Source organism: Muntiacus reevesi, chromosome 2 (genome assembly GCF_963930625.1).
Source record: "Muntiacus reevesi chromosome 2, mMunRee1.1, whole genome shotgun sequence".
Classification (NCBI taxonomy): domain Eukaryota; kingdom Metazoa; phylum Chordata; class Mammalia; order Artiodactyla; family Cervidae; genus Muntiacus; species Muntiacus reevesi.
The window spans coordinates 128,302,735-128,321,032 of NC_089250.1; the positions used below are offsets into that span (position 1 = coordinate 128,302,735).

The following is an 18,298-nucleotide window of genomic DNA, read 5'->3' on the forward strand; positions in this document are numbered from 1 at the left end:
GATAGGTATTTCAATTTTTTAGTGTAACAATTAAGGAGACTGCTCTATTACCCCATTCAATAGTTAAATAAGTTGTCTACTTTTACCTAGTGCTTGGTTACTTGTTCTCACTTCATTGTTCTAGTGTAATTAGAGCAGAGAGTTGACTCTCAGTTTGCATGCAGTGAAGCTGATATTATATAGATTTTAAATATACAGAATAAATCAGGCTTTCAGAGTGCCTGAACCTAAATTCAAAAGGAAATGAGCCAAACATCTTAAATTTTTAATGAAATTACTCTCAGAACTTAAAACTTATGTTAAGAATTTCAATCATATATTGATGATAAAAAGTTATGATATACTTGTCTTAGCTGTACTCTGGCTGGATCAGAATCTTTTTCACTTTGCAAAACCACAATTTTTTGATAGGTATCTCATTGCATCTTATATGGACACTGGGACAAGAGAAATAACTTAGTATGATGTCATTATTTTTATATTTAAAAAAAGTCAGTTTGGAGAACATGTGAGATTACAGAACTGCAGAAGATTGATATCTTTATAAAATTGTTAAGTTCATATAGGAAAAAGAAAAGATATCTTAATTTCCACCTTCTGATGTTTCCTCCTTCACACAGTAAGATACCATTTCTGCCTAGTCAAAACTTTTAAGATAACAGCAAGATTAGAAACATACCCTGAGTCTTCACTGTTATGTTGAAGAAGTGAGAATTCCATTCATGTCTTTTCATGCTTAGTCACATTGCCATCCATGTTGGCATTCACGACATTTTCAGGCATTTTCTTTGTAATGAAAAGAAGTTTAGCTTTCTTCATTTGTCAGCACTCTCTCTCCCACTCTCTCTCTCTTCCCATATGCATATGTATGTTTGTATATATATTTCAGCTGTGACACATGTATCCTCATAATCTGATATACTTAAAGCATTTCATGTTCAGGTATAGATTTAAGGCTTAGATAGAGGGAATTTTGTACTGTTATTATTAGTTTTTCTTTACTTGATGAGTTCTTTAGCTTGAAGGTAAAAGAGAAGGGGTTCACTGGGTCCAGAGTTCTAGTGATGGACTTTGAAACTGCAATGATAAGCAGTGATGTTCATCCATACCTCAGATGTTAAGCAGAGATAGGAGATGAGGAAAATGTGTGAAATTTAAGAGCAGTAGAGGACTGATTATCACTGAACATCCCAAAGCAAATGAAACTCACTTACCATGTAGAATTATTTCCTAACATCTGTTAATGGACTTCTAGTTCTTTACTCTATTGGAATTATTGTTCCAGCAAACAATGCTTAGCCTAAGGGTAAGAGACATAGATTATTTATAATATGAATAGTGTTTAGTAGCATCTTTTACCTGCTATTCTTGATTCCTGTGTGTTCCTCCTGTTAATAAGCTAACAAATTCAAGTGTGACTCAGTATGTACTTTTTCCATTCATTTTACTGCTATTTTCCTCACCTAACTAGTAGTGGGCTTATGTGTGTATCTGTGTGTTTGTGTGTGTGTGTGCACGCTCAGTCATGTCCAACCCTTTGTGATCACCCCCTGCATATAGCATTATCTAAATAAATTTTCAAATAAAATTATTTAAATAATCAAAGAGACAGCCTCTAGCTTAGTGTACAACAAAAGTATTTTTTAAATTATTTCATAAATCTTAAAATATTTCCTCAGGAGTATATAAGCACATTACATTTACATTTAAAGTCACTCAGTCATGTCCAACTCTTTGGGATCTCATGGACTATACAGTCCATGAAATTCTTCAGGCCAGAATACTGGAGTGGGTAGCCTTTCTGTTCTCCAGGGGATCTTCCCAATCCAGGGATCTTGGTAGCCTATCCCTTCTCCAGGGCATCTTCCCAACCCAGGAATCGACCTGGGGACTCCTGCATTGCAAGGGGATTGTTTACCAACTGAGCTATCAGAGAAGCCCAATATAAGCACACATATGCCTAAGTTATAATAAGTCTGGTGAAAAGATACAGAAGTATCCTTGAAATAACCTAGCACTGAGAAGGAATAGCACAAAGTATAGTCTCAAACACTCTTAGGTCCTTCTTTCTCGTCAGCATTCCTTCAGTTCAGTTCAGTTCAGTTCAGTCACTCAGTCATGTCCGACTCTTTGCGACTCCATGAATCAGCACGCCAGGCCTCCCTGTCCATCACCAACTCCCAGAGTTTACTCAAACTCATGCCCATCGAGTCGGTAATGCCATCCAGTCATCTCATCTTCTGTTGTCCCCTTCTCCTCCTGCCCTCAATCCCTCCCAGCATCAGAATCTTTTCCAATAAGTCAATTCTTCACATGAGGTGGCTAAAGTATTGGAGTTTCAGCTTCAGCATCAGTCCTTTCAGTGAACACCCAGGACTGATCTCCTTTAGGATGGACTGGTTGGATCTCCTTGCAATCCAAGGGACTCTCAAGAGTCTACTCCAACACCACAATTCAAGAGCATCAATTTTTCAGTGCTCAGCTTTCTTCACAGTCCAACTCTCACATCCATACATGACCACTGGAAAAACGATAGCCTTGACTAATACTGTTAAATATTGCCATCACACCATTTTGTGCATATAAATTTTTTTTTTCCTTTCCCTAAAGTACAAGTTTGTTTGCTTGTTTGTTTTTTGAAAGGAGGAAACCTGAGGTTTATATTTAAGCTGAAACCACATTAAAACGAACAGACCTTTCTTTCTAGAACTAAAATTCACAAGTCTAAGACAGTTCAGTTCAGTTCAGTCACTCAGTCATGTCAACCCTATGGACTGCAACACACCAGGCTTCCCTGTCCATCACCAACACCCAGAGCTCACTCAAACTCATGTCTATTGAGTCAGTGATGCTATCCAACCGTCTCATCCTCTGTTGTTCCCTTTTCCTCCCACCTTCAATCTTTCCCAGCTTCAAGGTCTTTTCAAATGAGTCAGTTCTTCACATCAGGTGGTCCAAGTATTGGAGTTTCACCTTCAGCCTCAGTCCTTCCAATGAATATTCAGAACTAATTTCCTTTAGGATGGAAAGTCTAGGACAGATCTCTGATTGCTAACTCTATGGTAGATGCCCAGATGAGCCCATGACTATTGGACTAGACTATGTAAAACAGCTGCTCGTGTACAACTATAAAGACATGGGGGAGAAATATTCATCTTTGTTTAACTTCTTTTTTTAATCTCCCCCAGTCCCATCTAAACTCTTGACTCATGACTCTCATATTCAAATCTTCAGTCCTGATCTCTTTTTCCTCTTTTCTGGACCAAAAACATACATCCTAACTGCCTCTTCCACATTTCCACTCATATGGCTAATAAGCAAATGAAACAGATCTGATCAAAATGAGTTCTGGATCTTTCCACACACTTCTGTGCCTGTTCCTCATGGGGTCTTTCTCACCTAAGATAAAGGAAACTCCATCTTTACAATTTTTCCAGGACAAATTTTTGTTAGTCATTGTTGACTCACAGTCTCTCATATTCAGTATCCAGTTTATGAGGAAACACTATTATATATAGAATATACCCACATTGGACCTTTATTCTTTACTACCTTTATTGTTATCAACTTGTTCTATGTCACCGTTATCACTTGAACAGAATACTGCAATAAAATTACAAATATTCTTCCTGTTTCAGACCTTCCTCTGCCACAGTCCATATTCAACACAATGGCTAAAGTTACTCTTCTAAAATATGTCAGCTTAAAACTTTCTCGTGGCTCCCTATCTCCCTGAAAATAAAAGACATATTATCCTAAAATTCCTGCTTTGACTTTTTAGTCACTAGCCTACAAACTGTTTCTGCAATAGACACCGAGTACATTCCAAACAGTACCATTGCCTTGTGTCCTTCCACAATTTTCAAAATATCTACAAGCTTAAAATAAATCCATCACTGATGAGAACTACAATTCCTAATGGATTACACAGGAATTAATCTGCGGGGGAGGGGAGAAATGTGTGCTGGAGGGAGTGGGAAAATATAAATTATATGACTGTATATGATATGTTAGATCATTAAATAGAGTGGTTGGAGAAGCCTTCATTGAAAAAGTGATATTAGAGTACAGAGCAGAACGTGATAAAAGAGCAGGTCTTGTGTCTTTCTGGGACTGGAGATTTAAATTTGGGAGTCATGGCTCAAGAGTTTAGATGGGACTGGATGAGACCATCAAAAAAATAAAAAAAGGTTATACAAAGATTAAAGTCCTAGAAACAAGCATTAATGAGTAGAGTAGACCTACTCTAAGAATTAGTACTTACTATAGCAACATGCATTTTGTATCTGTCCAGGAGTCTCTGTTAGAAATATCCTCCTACTATGGGCTCTATGTGCACCAGAAAGAGTTACTAAATTTTATCATCTCTTTCTTTCACCCAATAGTTTTATTCTTAGGTTTCAGATAGTAGAGAAATTCTTGCTCATTCGTATCAGAAGGCATGTGTGTATATGTGTTTGTGTATAAAACAAAGAGAGCCAAACATGGAGGGAAAACAATATATCTCTGAGATTTGAGGAAAAAATGATTGTGCACATACTCACTCACATATTTATATGCATAGATAGCTTTTTCTGATTGGAATGTAGAATTTAGCAATAGGATAAATTTAATATTGAGTAATATTTATCAAAAATATGTAAGGTGAGGTGTGGCAAAAGGATTATGAGCTACTCTTTTGATAATTTTTCTGTGAAGCATGTTATTTTTCATTTACTGACACAGCCATGTCATATAATGGACATTCTGTCTTGAATGTGCTTTTATTAGATAAATGTCATTTTTCATCAGCTTTGAGAGCAGGGGACCTTTATGGGGTCACTCAATAAAGTTGTTTGGGGATTGGTTTAAGCCTGGGAGAAAAGATTTCTTAAGGTGGAGAGAACAGCAACTTCCCTTTTAGAGTCTGTAATCTTCCCAATGGTGAGACATATATGTGGTCTGGTTCATTTTTTTTAATCTAATTTTTATAATCATATTTAATAAATATACATATATACAATATGACCTGTTTCTTTATTTCAACTGTATCATTTTGATTGTTTGAAAATAGGATCTTGCTGTATTTTGAGAGTAGTAACCTTCATTATTTTCATATATTTGTGAATTGGATATAGTATAATTCACTAAAAGTTTGTATTTTATCAGTTAGCTCAGCTGATAGAGTAAACACATATTGATAAACACTTTGACATCAGTAATATGAACTCCCTTATGTGCTCTCTTCTTCACTCTTATTTACACCAGGAAGAAGTGGTCTTTGATTTATGATAAATTTTCAGTGATAGTGTGAATAAATTATTGCCCCCCCCCTTTTATTTTCTGTTTTGTGTATGCACAGAATTATCCTATTTTTCTGTTGGCTTTTGTGTATGTTATGTGCTTCTTCTATCTCAGTTTTTAAAAAGTGATATTAAATTATAAAATATGTGGCTAATGTTTCTAATTTAATGAAATAAGATGAATAATAACTTTATATACTACAATCTATACAAACTCCCATCCCAGTGAGAGTGAGATGAAAAGTAATATTTATTGAGTAACTAGGTGCTTTACTTACATCCGTTACTTTATTTTTCATAGCAATGCGTATTGCTGATTACAAGAATCTGAGGGACTTACCTAAGATCATAGATGTAGTAAGTAGTGAGTCCAAGATTTTGAAGTTAGATCTTTTCCCTTTAGGGCTGTGTTAGCTGTATTGAAACAGAGTTTTACAACAGCATACATCTATCATTTCACAGTTTCTTTAGGCCTGGAGTCCAGGCATAGCATAGTCCAGTCCTCTACTCATGGCCTCACAAGACTATAATCAAGCTGTTGCCAAGGCTGTAGGCTCAATTAAGACTTGATTAGCTAGGGAAGTGTTTGCTTCCGAGGTAACTCAGGCTTGAAAAAGTCTCCTTCCTGTGGTTGTAGGACTGAAGTCTTCTGTATCTGACTGCCTGTCAGCTGACTACCCACAGCTCCTAAAGGCTGTCATAGCTCCTTACCATGTGGACTTCCCAACATGATAGCTATTTTATCAAAGCCAGCAAGGGAAAGAGAGAAAGGCTCAACAAGATAGTCACTAGAATCTCATGTAACGTAGCCACATATTATACGTGTAAATATGACTTCCCATAACTTGTACCATATTCTTTCAGTTAGAAGCAAGTCACAGGTCACACCCACACTCACGAGAAGGGAATCACATAAATCCAGTGTTAATGAGGGTAGGATCTGTCTGCTCACTGCTGAAAAGCCAAAAAAAAGAGGCCAGGTTGATGGAAAGGAGGAAAGTTTGCTTTATTTTAGATTCTGGGAATTGGGGGCAGGGGAGTAGTGGTATAGGGGAGAGTGGATGCCTGTCCAAAGGCTGACTCCCTCCACTGACAATAAGTGGGCAAAGGTTTCTGTAGATGAAGGGAAGGGGCTACAAGCAGAAACAGCACAGTCAACTCTGACAGTCATCTTAAAAACTGGTCTTCAGTGGTCTGGCCAGCATCATCTTGATTGTTGTAGGTACAGTTTCAGGGTCATTTTGTTTCCATTTCTTGATGCCAGTTCTTGAAATCACAGTGGCTTATGTCTTGGCTACAGTCTGGTCATCATATAGTTAACTTCTTTCACCTGGTGGGGGGTCTCAGTATCTATAAGACAAGTCATAGGATGTGGCTCAGAATATTATCTGTAGCCTGTGAGAAGGAGCCAGAGCTCCTTGACTATGCTTAATAATGACATTATTAATATTTGATTCCTTTAACTGTTTTCCTTTGTTTCTGTGTGCTCTTATTTCTCTGATTAAGCTTATTCTTTGGCTAAAGTTTTCCCACAGACAAAAGGCAGGCAGAGGACAGGAGGGGAAGGACCATAGGGTCCTTCTCCATTTCACCAGGAGACAAGTATCACCGGCGTGCCTTAAGAGTCTGTCTACCATGGAGCCATTTTAGCTTCTCTAAGCTCAGAATCCAGCTTGTTTGTTCAGAATGCTTCCTCTGCCACAGTGGAAAGGAGAGGCACAATAGTAGTCCCTGTCCCAAGGGATGCTGGGTTAGTATGTTCATTTCTTAAACTGGTACTCCGAGTCTGACCTGAAGTTTTATTGAACTATCCTTAATGTCAACTATCCTCTTTTATGAGTTGTTAGCTATAAGGTCAGAGACTATACTTATATCTAGGAAGGTGAAGTGTTAGTCACTCAGTTGTGTCCAACTCTTTGCAACTCCATGGACTGAAGCTTGCCAGGCTCCTCTATCCTTACAGAAATAATTTGGGGAAAATTAGTTCTAAGGTCAGGTAGTTGATAATTATATTGTACAATTCTCCCTATACTTTATGCTATTTATAGTATAATTTATACTATTCTCTTACTTTAGAGTTGTTTCCACTTTTCCCCTTTAAATGTTGTCAACAAATTATAGGGCACAAAACTCCAAATAATGAAGTTATAACTAAACTGGATTGTTGTCTGTGTTTCCAGTGAACTCAAAGCTAACAAAGTTTCTATACTTTCATATTTAAATTAAAATATTTGTGTATTTCCAAGATGATAGCAAGATATAGGGAGAGAAGATCTAAACTATGAATTAGTAACCTGGAATTTGGTCTTAGATATACTTCAGTACTTTGGTCACCTGATGTGAAGAGCCAAATCATTGGAAAAGACCCTGATGCAAGGAAAGATTGAGGGTAGGAGGAGAAGGGGGTGAAAGAGGATGTGATGTTTGGATGGCATCACTGACTCAGTGGACATGAGTTTGAGCAAACTTCGGGAGATAGTGAAGGACAGGGAAGCCTGGTGTGCTGTAGTCCATGGGGTCTCAAAGAGTCAGACACAGCTTAGTGACTGAACAACAACAACAATGCGTTTATTATCCACACCACCTTGGTCAGGTAATTTTAGTGCTTGGGGAAATTTGGAGATACCAGATGATTTGCTTCATTTGTCATTTATGTGTGTGTGTGTGTGTGTGTGTGTGTACATATACATCATATATATCATAAATATATAATATATATTTATAGAAGAGATTGTAGGTTTTCTTCAAGTTCTAAAATTCTATCATCCTATTTTTAGTTGAGTAAATAAGCACACATTCTACATCAAAGTGCATAACATGTATGCATTTACTTATTACCTTATTTACAACAGAATAGAAATACTAGCAATTGTCTAAATGTCAAGATATTTATGTCAATTTCTAAAAGCAAAGTAAAGAATAGGACGGAAACAATCTCTTTATTCTTAAAGTGTTACAGTTGTATGTCTATGTCATACTTGATATATCACCTACCATGTATCATGAAGTGAAATATAAGTAAAGAAAAGGTATTATTACTTAAGTAACAAGAGTGAAGTACACTTGAACAAAGCTGTCCATTTTGTAAAGGTTTGTTCTTTTGAAGTAAATAAAATAATTTTTAAAAACCAACACAGTTTTGCAAAGCAGTATATGTTTAGTCTTTTTTTTTTTTCTGTTTTAATCACTGTTGATTTAATTGATATCATTTTCCATTGCTAGCAAATATTGTGTGTAATTAATATATTCCTACATTGAAACACAGTCCAATCAATGTTGACAGTTTTTTTATGAAGTTGCAGGGTACACATATATTTCCTTCCTTTTACCAATTAGCTATCTAGATATGCTATGAACATATGCTTAACTAAAATGTGTTTACATATTATAAATGTGTTTACAATTTATATAATTGTAAACTAAGAAGTATGAAAAATCAAAGTAGGAAAATAGTCTAGGAAAGTCCAGGAAATTTTTGGCAAAGATGAGGATTTGAGCATGAGAAGCGTTTTGTTTAGCTGGGTAATCTTGGAATCTAGATTTTACTCAATAAACAACTATACAGTGGTCATGCCTACTGATTAATCTAACTGAAAAACTATGTATTAGCTACAATTTCAACTTTTTAAAAATTTATTTTAATTAAACAATGCACTTGGGAACTTTGTTTATGGTTTCATTTACAAGGGGTAAATGCAAGGAAAAGCATCCACTGCTCCTGACTGAATGTTGCAGTTGAACATCTTTCCAGCTGACTTTAACTGGAGAAAGATGGTTGTGAGAGATTTTATGCAGTTCATATTATTATACACCTTTGCATAATTAACTGTTTTATGGCAAGTACTGTATTCTGTGCACAGAGTGATTTTCTTATTTTAATGTTTGGAATGAGCCCAAACAGTCAATTACTTTCTCTCCCTGTAGAACTTTCTCTTTCAGCATCTTTGAATTAGGTTAATTAGAAAGGCAACAAGCCCCTCTCGCCACTGCCACCGCCACAACATTTTTATAGACTAACACACTTGTGTTATAACTGCCTAGTTCAAGAAGCAAACACAATTTTTAGGAAAATATTAAATATCCAATTATGACTTAAGTCCCTATAATATATAATGTATATGTGTATTTGTGTGTGTTTAGTCCCTAGTAGAAGCAAACATATGCTGGGGATGAGTAAAATGTATTCAATCGAAAGATCACTATGAGTATGAATTTGTTGAATAGGATCATTTTCTTGCCATGAAATCTAATTTTAGCTTCTTTGAGAAAAATCAAAACTGTCTAGTGTTACTAAATGGAAAGAGTGAGTCACTCCCAAGTGAGCAGGCCTGGATGGCTCACCTGTCAATCCCTGGATGTACTGCCATTCACCGGAGACAAGGAGTTATCTCTATAATTTTCTCTACAGTGAGCATTTTCTCCCTTCCTTCTAACTTCCCAGAGTGGATATTTTGCATTCAAATCTTTTGAGCCCATGTAAATTCTCCAGACAGCTTGCCACACCTATCTTAGCTTTGTAGCATGAAATGAAGATTTGGTTTATAAAAACTTCTGGAACATAAAATAAGTCATTTTGCTTTAGTTTCAAATGCTTTCTCTTCCAAGATGGAGTTAATAACATTAACAGCAATAACCATAATTCACATTTTTCAGGTTTTTGTTTTTTTTTTCTGTATCAAGGACTGCAATCAGTCCTTCACATGCATTATCTCACTTCTTCCCCAGGCCACAGCCTCCTCTTTGATGCAAATTACCTTATATACCTTGTAAGTAGGGGAATGGAGCTGGTATAAGGAGGCAGTTTTATTGATTCATAAGTTATTTTACAGTATATTTCTGTTTTTATATATTCTGGGCACAATTTTATCATAGTTAAAAACAAATAGCTATTTAAGAGGCTCTTAATACAAAAGCTGAAAATCTACTGCAGCACCTTTATTTAATGCAACTAGGGTTTACATTGGTGGCTATGATTGATACCATGCTAATATGGAAGAAGGTATGGGTACAGATGAAGAAGCTGTGAAATTATTTTTCCAAGTTTAAAACAGTAGATTAATGAAGAAAGCTGAAGTGCTGGGTCAGATTTTTCAATTTTGTTGAAGAAAGTTTGTAGTTGGAAGCATTTTGTTATTGTTTAGTTATTAAATCGTGTCTGACTCTTTTGCAATCCCATGGACTACAGCTTACCAGGATTTTCCATCCACAGGATTTCCCAGGCAAGAATACTGGAGTGGGTTGCTAATTCCTTCTCCAGGGGATCTTCCTGACCCAGGGATCAAACCCCGGTCTCCTGCATTGGCAGGCAGATTTTCTATCACCAAGCCACCAAGAAGTCCATTTAGAAGCAAATGACTCTCAATAACTACTTCTTGAAGGAAGAAGCATAAACCCCAGTATTTAAGGCTGAAAGATTGACTATGGTGCTTGGAGAAAGTATCATTAAATATTTACCCATGTTAGTATTTTTGTTGGGGTTGTTTTAGCTTTTGTTAGTGCTTTCAATATTAGTACACAATTTTTTTTTCCAAGTACATGCATGTGGTGTCGTAATAAAAAACTACCTCTTCTATTTTACCCATTTTGGTTTTGTAGAGGAGGGAAACTGAAGGTGAGTGGAGTTAAGTAATCTATCTACTTTCACATGGCTAGTATATGGTGAATCCAAGATTGGATTCTATCTCTATCAGTTCCAAGGTCTGCTTTCTTCACCTCTATGATATGAGTGTCAAACTAAGTTAATTCCTTTCTTATGATTTTAACCATACTTTATTATGCCCTCTCTTTGTGTCCCTCATAGTATATATGTATACTAGAGAAAGAACTGTTAATGCTCTATTATGTGTTATTGAATCAAGGCATAAATGTTAATATTTAATTGATGTACTTATTATACATTTATTTTTCTAGTCAGAAAATAGAATCCTATTTAATTTGTTAATTACATATTGAAAACACAGACTGAATAATTTTTCAAAGGTTAGTGATATGAAGCATTTGTAAAAGAGTATATACTCAGGCACAGAACATATTTGTAGACAAGAAAATGCCACCATTTTCTGATCTGTGCTTTTGACTATCTGTAGATAATATATTTGCCAGTTCAATTTAGAAAAAAAAGAATGATCAGTTTCACTCATGTATTTAAATGTATGTGCACTAATACGTGCAAAAGTAAAAGTAAATAATATGCCATTTAGAAAAGTGTGTGTGTGTATTTAAATATTCAGTTCAATTCAGTTCAGTTCAGTCACTCAGTGGTGTCCAACTCTGCAACCTCATGGACTTCAGCACTCCAGGCTTCCCTGTCCATCACCAACTCCCAGAGCCTACTCAAACTCATGTCCATTGCGTTGGTGATGCCATCCAACCATCTCATCCTCTGTCTCCTTTTCCTCCCACCTTCAATCTTTCCCAGCATCAGGGTCTTTTCCAATGAGTCAACTCTTCTCATCAGGTGGCCTGAGTATTGGAATATTTAACTATTATTTAGATATATCATTGTAAAAGAAGAATGGTACCTTTCAGCATTCCTTAGTGAAATAAAGCTCATTGGTAATAACATGATAAACATTATAGATTATTATTATTATTTCTATCATTAACTTTCTAAGAAAAATCTTTAAGAGACTCTCCCTTTTGTTTATAATTATGCAATGATATAACATTTAGACCAATTTTGTGCCTTAAGGAAATGCAGCAAATACATTTTGTATTATTATTCTTTGAGCTAGATTCAAATTTATAGATTATCTATGTATTCTTGTATACTATCCTAAAGCAGTGAATTCTCTAAATAAAGCCCATTTATTCAAATGCCCTTAGGAGGGTACATTTTTATTTGCATAGTCACAACTCTTCTTTATGCTGTAAGTTTAATAAAGTGGATCAGCTGAAAATGATTGCTATAAGTTATATTGCATTATTGTTTGTCGAAGGGATCATTGCTGTTTGAGGGCAAAAGGGGGTTTTGAACTGCATCAGTGCTGTTTGTGTTCAACTTATAAAATATATGGACTCTTTTACAAGAGTAGGAGAGACTAGAAATCTACTCTCTTATTCACCAAATGTCTAAAAGTCAGCCCCCTGAAAGAATAATAAGAAAGCAAGCATTGAAATGTGACATTAAAATAGTATGTTGTTCTAGTTGAGTACTCCAGATATGCCTTAAAGAAGAACAGCTTCTCTTGTGTATCTGCACATTAGTTTTGTCTCTCACATTAAGATTTATGTTTCATGGATTTGCTGTAAGATAAAAGAGAAAAGAAGTAGTTCTCCCCATGGGAGTCTCTGCTACTTCTTTATCTTTTCCTTTTTCTTCCTTTCTCTTACTTTCAGGATATCTTTTTTCATATCAGAAGTCTTACTGAGTGAACTGAAGTATCAGCCTCTGTTATTATAGGCTTTTTCTTTTGTTCAGGATAAAATTCAGTGATAACTCCTATGAGAAGTGATGGACAGGGAGGGGAACACACGGATGCTCTTAAAAGGAAACAAGAAATAGATGGTGAAACTCACCAAGTGTTTGAATCTCTGCCTTGCACCTCATCTTCTCAAAATATCTTTTACAAATAGCATTACAAAGATTTTTTTTTTTTTTTGCCTTTTTGAAACAGAGCATTTTCTATATCATGCCAGATAAAAAATTGAATATCTTCTGCTTTGAAACAGATTTGCAAGTCAGCCAGGGTGTGAGTTTATGAACCTTATTGAAGAATGCATACATGTAGAATGTATTTTCAAATGACTTTCTTTGGTTTGCAGGTACAATTCTGGTGGATAACATGCTGATCAAAGGGACTGCTGGAGGACCAGACCCAACCATAGAACTCTCTTTAAAGGACAACGTGGATTACTGGGTATTGTTGGATCCTGTCAAACAAATGCTTTTCCTGAACAGCACAGGCAGAGTTTTGGATAGAGACGTTAGTACTTTTTTTTTCCCCTTTGCCCCTCTATCACAACTCTATTATAACTTAAATATTTGTATGTGTTCGTTAATATATCAAATTTTCATTGTATAAATTGAGTTTATTTTCAGTGTTCATCAACAAAAACATTTGTTTAAAAACTCCTTGAAAGAAGAGTAAGAAAGGAAGAAGGACCATCTGTGTCTGAGAGAACCATTGTTTGTCCTTCTGAAATCCTGGAAGCTTATCAAATATCTGAATAAGGAGAGAACATAGTGCTCAGAATAAATGGGTGGTAACCTTGGAAAAGTAGGATAAGCACAGCCTAATTCATGGCAAAGTTTGAGTACAGCTAGGTGTTGACTTGAGGACAGAAAGTTTATTTGGATTGCTAACAAGAGGCTGCTCTTACAAGTAGTAAGTGTTGCTTGAGAGATGAGTGGCAATGTGCTTAAAAAGCTGACAAAAATTAAAAGAAGCTGAGCACAAGTTTCCCGGCAATGTCCCATCCCAGTCATTCTCCGGCACGACCTAAGACCTAAGTATTTCGATATTAAGAACACCTACATAACCGAAGTTAAATGTCTTCTTTCTGAAAAAGTTGAAAAACTTGAGTAGACTTAAGTAGCTCTCTAAAGCAACTTTATTTTCACTCATTTGCATTCTAGTCTTGAGTGCAGAGTAAAGCATGTGTGAATATGTGCATATGGGGGTGTCAAGCAGTAATTGTACAAGACCTTGTGGAAACTCAGGAAGTACATCACATTGCCTACTCCCAAATTTCCATTTTATAAAACTCAAATGTCAGATCCTCAACCTAGTGAACCTGAATCATCTCCCTCCAGTGTTTGGGATTTATGATCCACATCAAATATGGTATGGAGTATATGACTCCCTAATCTATTTCACACCTAAATTCAAACTTTTTAAGACCTTTGTGATGAGGTGGGTGGTAATAGAGCTCTCCCACCAAAATGGGCTGCCCTTGTACAGTGGGGCAGGCCCATAATTCAGTGACTGAGCAGTTGGGGCAGATGTGAAAGGGGGTGACAAAGCGAGAATAGGAATGAATCTGTTGTGTTCAACTTAGAAGAGCAAAGTCATCTCTGATGCTGTTCTCATTTCTACCATTGCCCTCACTAATTGTGTCCTTTAATCATAGCGACATTCTTTGCACCCCACAAATCAGAGCTTTGCGTGGGTTGCTAAGACTGTGTAAAATGGAATAAGGACAACTGTTATCTTAGAATTTATCTTGCCTTGTCTTATCTTATATTCAGTCTTTCTTTTTTGAAAACAGTTTGAATAATGGCACAAATTGGCAGGCTGCAAGAGTCTCCCCAAGCTGTGTTACTCACAGACACCCTTCTTTTTTATATTATATCTGGTTTCAGGTGTATAGCATTAGAGTTCAGCATCTGTTTACACCACATGGTGGTCGCCACCACAAGTCTAAGTGTCCATCCTTCACCATACAATTGACCCCCTCTATTTAGTTTGCCCATTCCCACAATGCATCTTTTACTAGCTTTAATTGGGAACACTCATATCCAAGTCATATGAATTTTATAATGTAGCATGTTTGTAGAATTATAGAATATATTTATCTAATTTAAGCCACTGTCATTTTGTATTTTGTTCCCTTTTTTAAAATCACCTATAATTATAATAATTGGTTTATTTACTGGTAAATTACTTTCTTTTTGGAATCACTTTGTTTGTTGTTTGTAGACTTTTTAATGATGCCCTTGCCTACCAGTGTGAGGTGGTACCTCATTGTACCTTTGATTTGCCTTTCTCTAATAGTTAGTGATGATAGGCATCCTTTTATGCATCTATTGGCCATCTGGATGTCTTTTTGGAGAAATGTCTATGTAAGTCATCTGTCCATTTTCTGGTTGAGTTGCTTGTATTTTGTTGTTGAGTTGTATGAACTGTTTGTATATTTTGGAAATTAAGTTCTTATTAGTCACGTCATTCACAAATATTTTCTCCTAGTCTTTAGGCTTTTTCCTTTTGTTTATGGTTTTTCTTGCTGTAAAGAAGCTTGCAAGTTTAACTAGGTCACATTTATTTGTTTTTGCTTTTATTTCTATTGCCTTGGGAGACTGACCTAAAAAAAAAATTGGTAAGATTTATGTCAGAGAATATTTTGCCTGTGTTCTATTCTAGGAGCTGTATAGTGTTGTGTCTTAAGAATATTTAAGTCTAAGCCATTTTGAGTTTATTTTTGTATATGGTGTAAGCATGTATTCTAATTCCATTGATTTATTTGTGCCTGTTCAACTTTCTTAACATTGCTTGCTGAAGAGACTGCCTCCCCCATTGTATATTCTTCCCTTCTTTTCCAAAGATAATTATCCATAGTTGTGTGGGTTTGTTTCTGCTCTCTCTATTATGTTCCATTGATCCATATATCTGTTTTTGTGCCAATACCATGCTTTTTGATTACTATAGCTTTTTAGTATTGTTTGAAGTCTGTGAGGGTTATGAATCCTACTTTGTTCCTTTTCCTATTAATTGCTTTGGGTCTTTCAGTGGTTTCATGTTAATTTTAGGATTATTTATTTTTGTTCTGTGAAAAATGTCTTGGGTAATTTTATAGAGATCACATTAAATCTATAGGTTGCTTTGGGTATTATGGCCATTTTAACTATATTAATTCTTCCAATCTAAGAGCATGAAACAATCCAAACATCTTAACATCCTTTCTTTTAGATCCAAAGTTGGTAGGTACACAAAGAGCTTTGACTTCTATTCCCAGTCAATATGCATTTAACTACTAAGTTTTTAACTTTTATTTCCATAGTATGTTCTGCATTTACCAACGGCATAACTCCAGTACAAGCCCTCTTAATTCTCATTTGACTTTGGAACCATATCCTAGTAGTTCTCCTTACTATATTTCACAATTCAAATTGATTCAGTTTTAGTGTCTCAAAGCAGAGTTCTGGCCTTTTCAGTAGATGAATTTTCATTGCAAACTGCTTTATTTGGCCCTTGAGATTTCCTAAATTCTATCAATCTATTCCTTTTATTTAGAAACATATATTCTCAAATCCAGGAAAACTAAACTAACTATTGTTCTCTCAACATAGTCTTCCTGAGTCAGAAAGATCCACTGGAGAAGGGATAGGCTACCCACTCCACTATTCTTGGTCTTCCCTTGTGGCTCAGCTGGTAAAGAATCTGCCTGCAATGAGGGAGACCTGGGTTGGACCCCTGGGTTGGGAAGATCCCCTGGAGAAGGGAAAGGCTACCCACTCCAGTATTCTGGCCTGGAGAATTCTATGGGCTGTATAGTCTATAGGGTTGCAAACAGTCGGACATTACTGAAAAACTTTCACTTTTTCACTTTCAACATGATCTAATTTTTTATCATGCCTTCCCTGATACTCTTTTTGAACCTATGCTTTGAAATGACCTTTATCTATTACCATCAGTTGAATGTTATCTACTACCAAGACATGTCTCAAAATGCTACTCTCTACAAAAAAGTATTTCCTAATAGTAACACCAATATATAATTTCTTATTGTAAACTCCAGAGCATTTGAAACTCTCTCTCTCTTTTTCTTTCTTTTTTTTTTTTTTTTTGGCCACACCATGTGGCTTTCAGGATTTTAGTTCCCTGGAAACAACCAGGGATTGAACTTGGATCACAGCAGTAAAAGCACTGAGTCCTAACTACTGGACTGTCATGGAACTCCTTCAAAATTATTTTTTGACTCACATTATAGTTATCTATATTTATCTCATGTCAGTTTTACAGAATTTGCTTAAGGTACAAGGACTATGTCAGATTAATCTCAACACATGTTGAACTTTGCATAAATGAGTATAATTAAATAAATGTAATGTCCTTAATAGTTGATTGTGAAAAACCTACAAGTTTCTATATATTATATATGCCTAATAATATTTTCAAGTAGGTACTTTTTATTTAAGGCAACTTCTTTAAATATGCCATTAATTATGAAAGTTTAATTTGTAAAGTACATTTTTAACTCTGACCAGCCATTTATGTCAAGTTTTGCTTCATCATTTAAAAAACATTTCTATAGCACATTACATCTTTTTTCTTTTCACTATCTTCCAGTTTAATTTTTGAAGTAATTATTTTTTTTTAATTTTGTAAAAATAGTATGTATGTAGGAAGAAAAATCATGATAAAAACTTTTCATTACGATGACGAGTGAATAACTTTTGCCTTTTTTTATGGAAAATAAAATCTATTCTATTCAAGTTGGCTAAATACTTATTTTCCATTTAAATTATTAAATAATCCAAATATTGTTGTTTCCAGAAAAATCTCAGTTCTCCTTAGACTGAATATGTATTCTATAATCAACACTGTTCACATCAATACATTATTTATAAATGCTTCACCTTGCATGTTGCAACTAAGTGATTGTGCAACAATGTTTTTCAAATTAAAAAAAAAATCTTACATATTTATTGGAAAAATTCTTCCTTTATGTTTTACTCTCAACCTTACTTTGCAAAGATCATTTTCATGAACTGTTGGTACATATCATTCCTGAACTTTATCTGTGTGGGTCAAAATGTATTCACACATGTATACTAACATATGGATATGCAAGTATACATTTAAAGTAGACCTGGGTTCAATCCCTGGGTTGGGAAGATCCCCTGGAGAAGGGAATGGCTACCCACTCTGGCTAAGAGAATTCCGTAAACTATCTAATCCATAGGTTCACAAAGAGTAGGACATGACTGAGTGCCTTTCACTTTCACACCATACTAAACAATTGTCTTTAAACTTGAAAAATAGTTTGCATGTCTAGGGAAATATGATGGTAATCACTCTAAATAATTACCCTCAAATAATTTATATACAGCATTATTTTTTCTGATTTGTTTCATGAATGAAGCAAATTAAGAGAATCAGAGAAGATAGAATTGCCATGACTTATTTTTGCCACCAGTTATTAAAAAAAAAACCAGAATATTCCTAACATTCCTGTTTGTTGGAGTCCCTTCACTCTCACTAATAGGCTTGGTGGAAATGTACTTGGTATTTTTTTATGACCATCTTATATTGCAGAATAGAATCTATTCCAACGTGAGATCACAAGGAGTGTTA

The 18,298-nt window shown here is 35.4% G+C and overlaps 1 protein-coding gene across 14 annotated transcripts in view; it reads left to right on the top strand.

Annotated features, from left to right (window-relative positions):
• The window catches only part of PCDH15 (protocadherin related 15), a 767,128-nt gene that overhangs the window by 278,085 nt on the left and 470,745 nt on the right, over nt 1-18,298 (top strand). For all 14 annotated transcript variants that reach the window (XM_065919987.1, XM_065919986.1, XM_065919983.1 and 11 more), the window contains one exon: nt 13,047-13,207. In XM_065919987.1, coding sequence (XP_065776059.1) covers nt 13,047-13,207 — 161 coding nt within the window. The remainder of the gene's footprint in view (nt 1-13,046; nt 13,208-18,298) is intronic.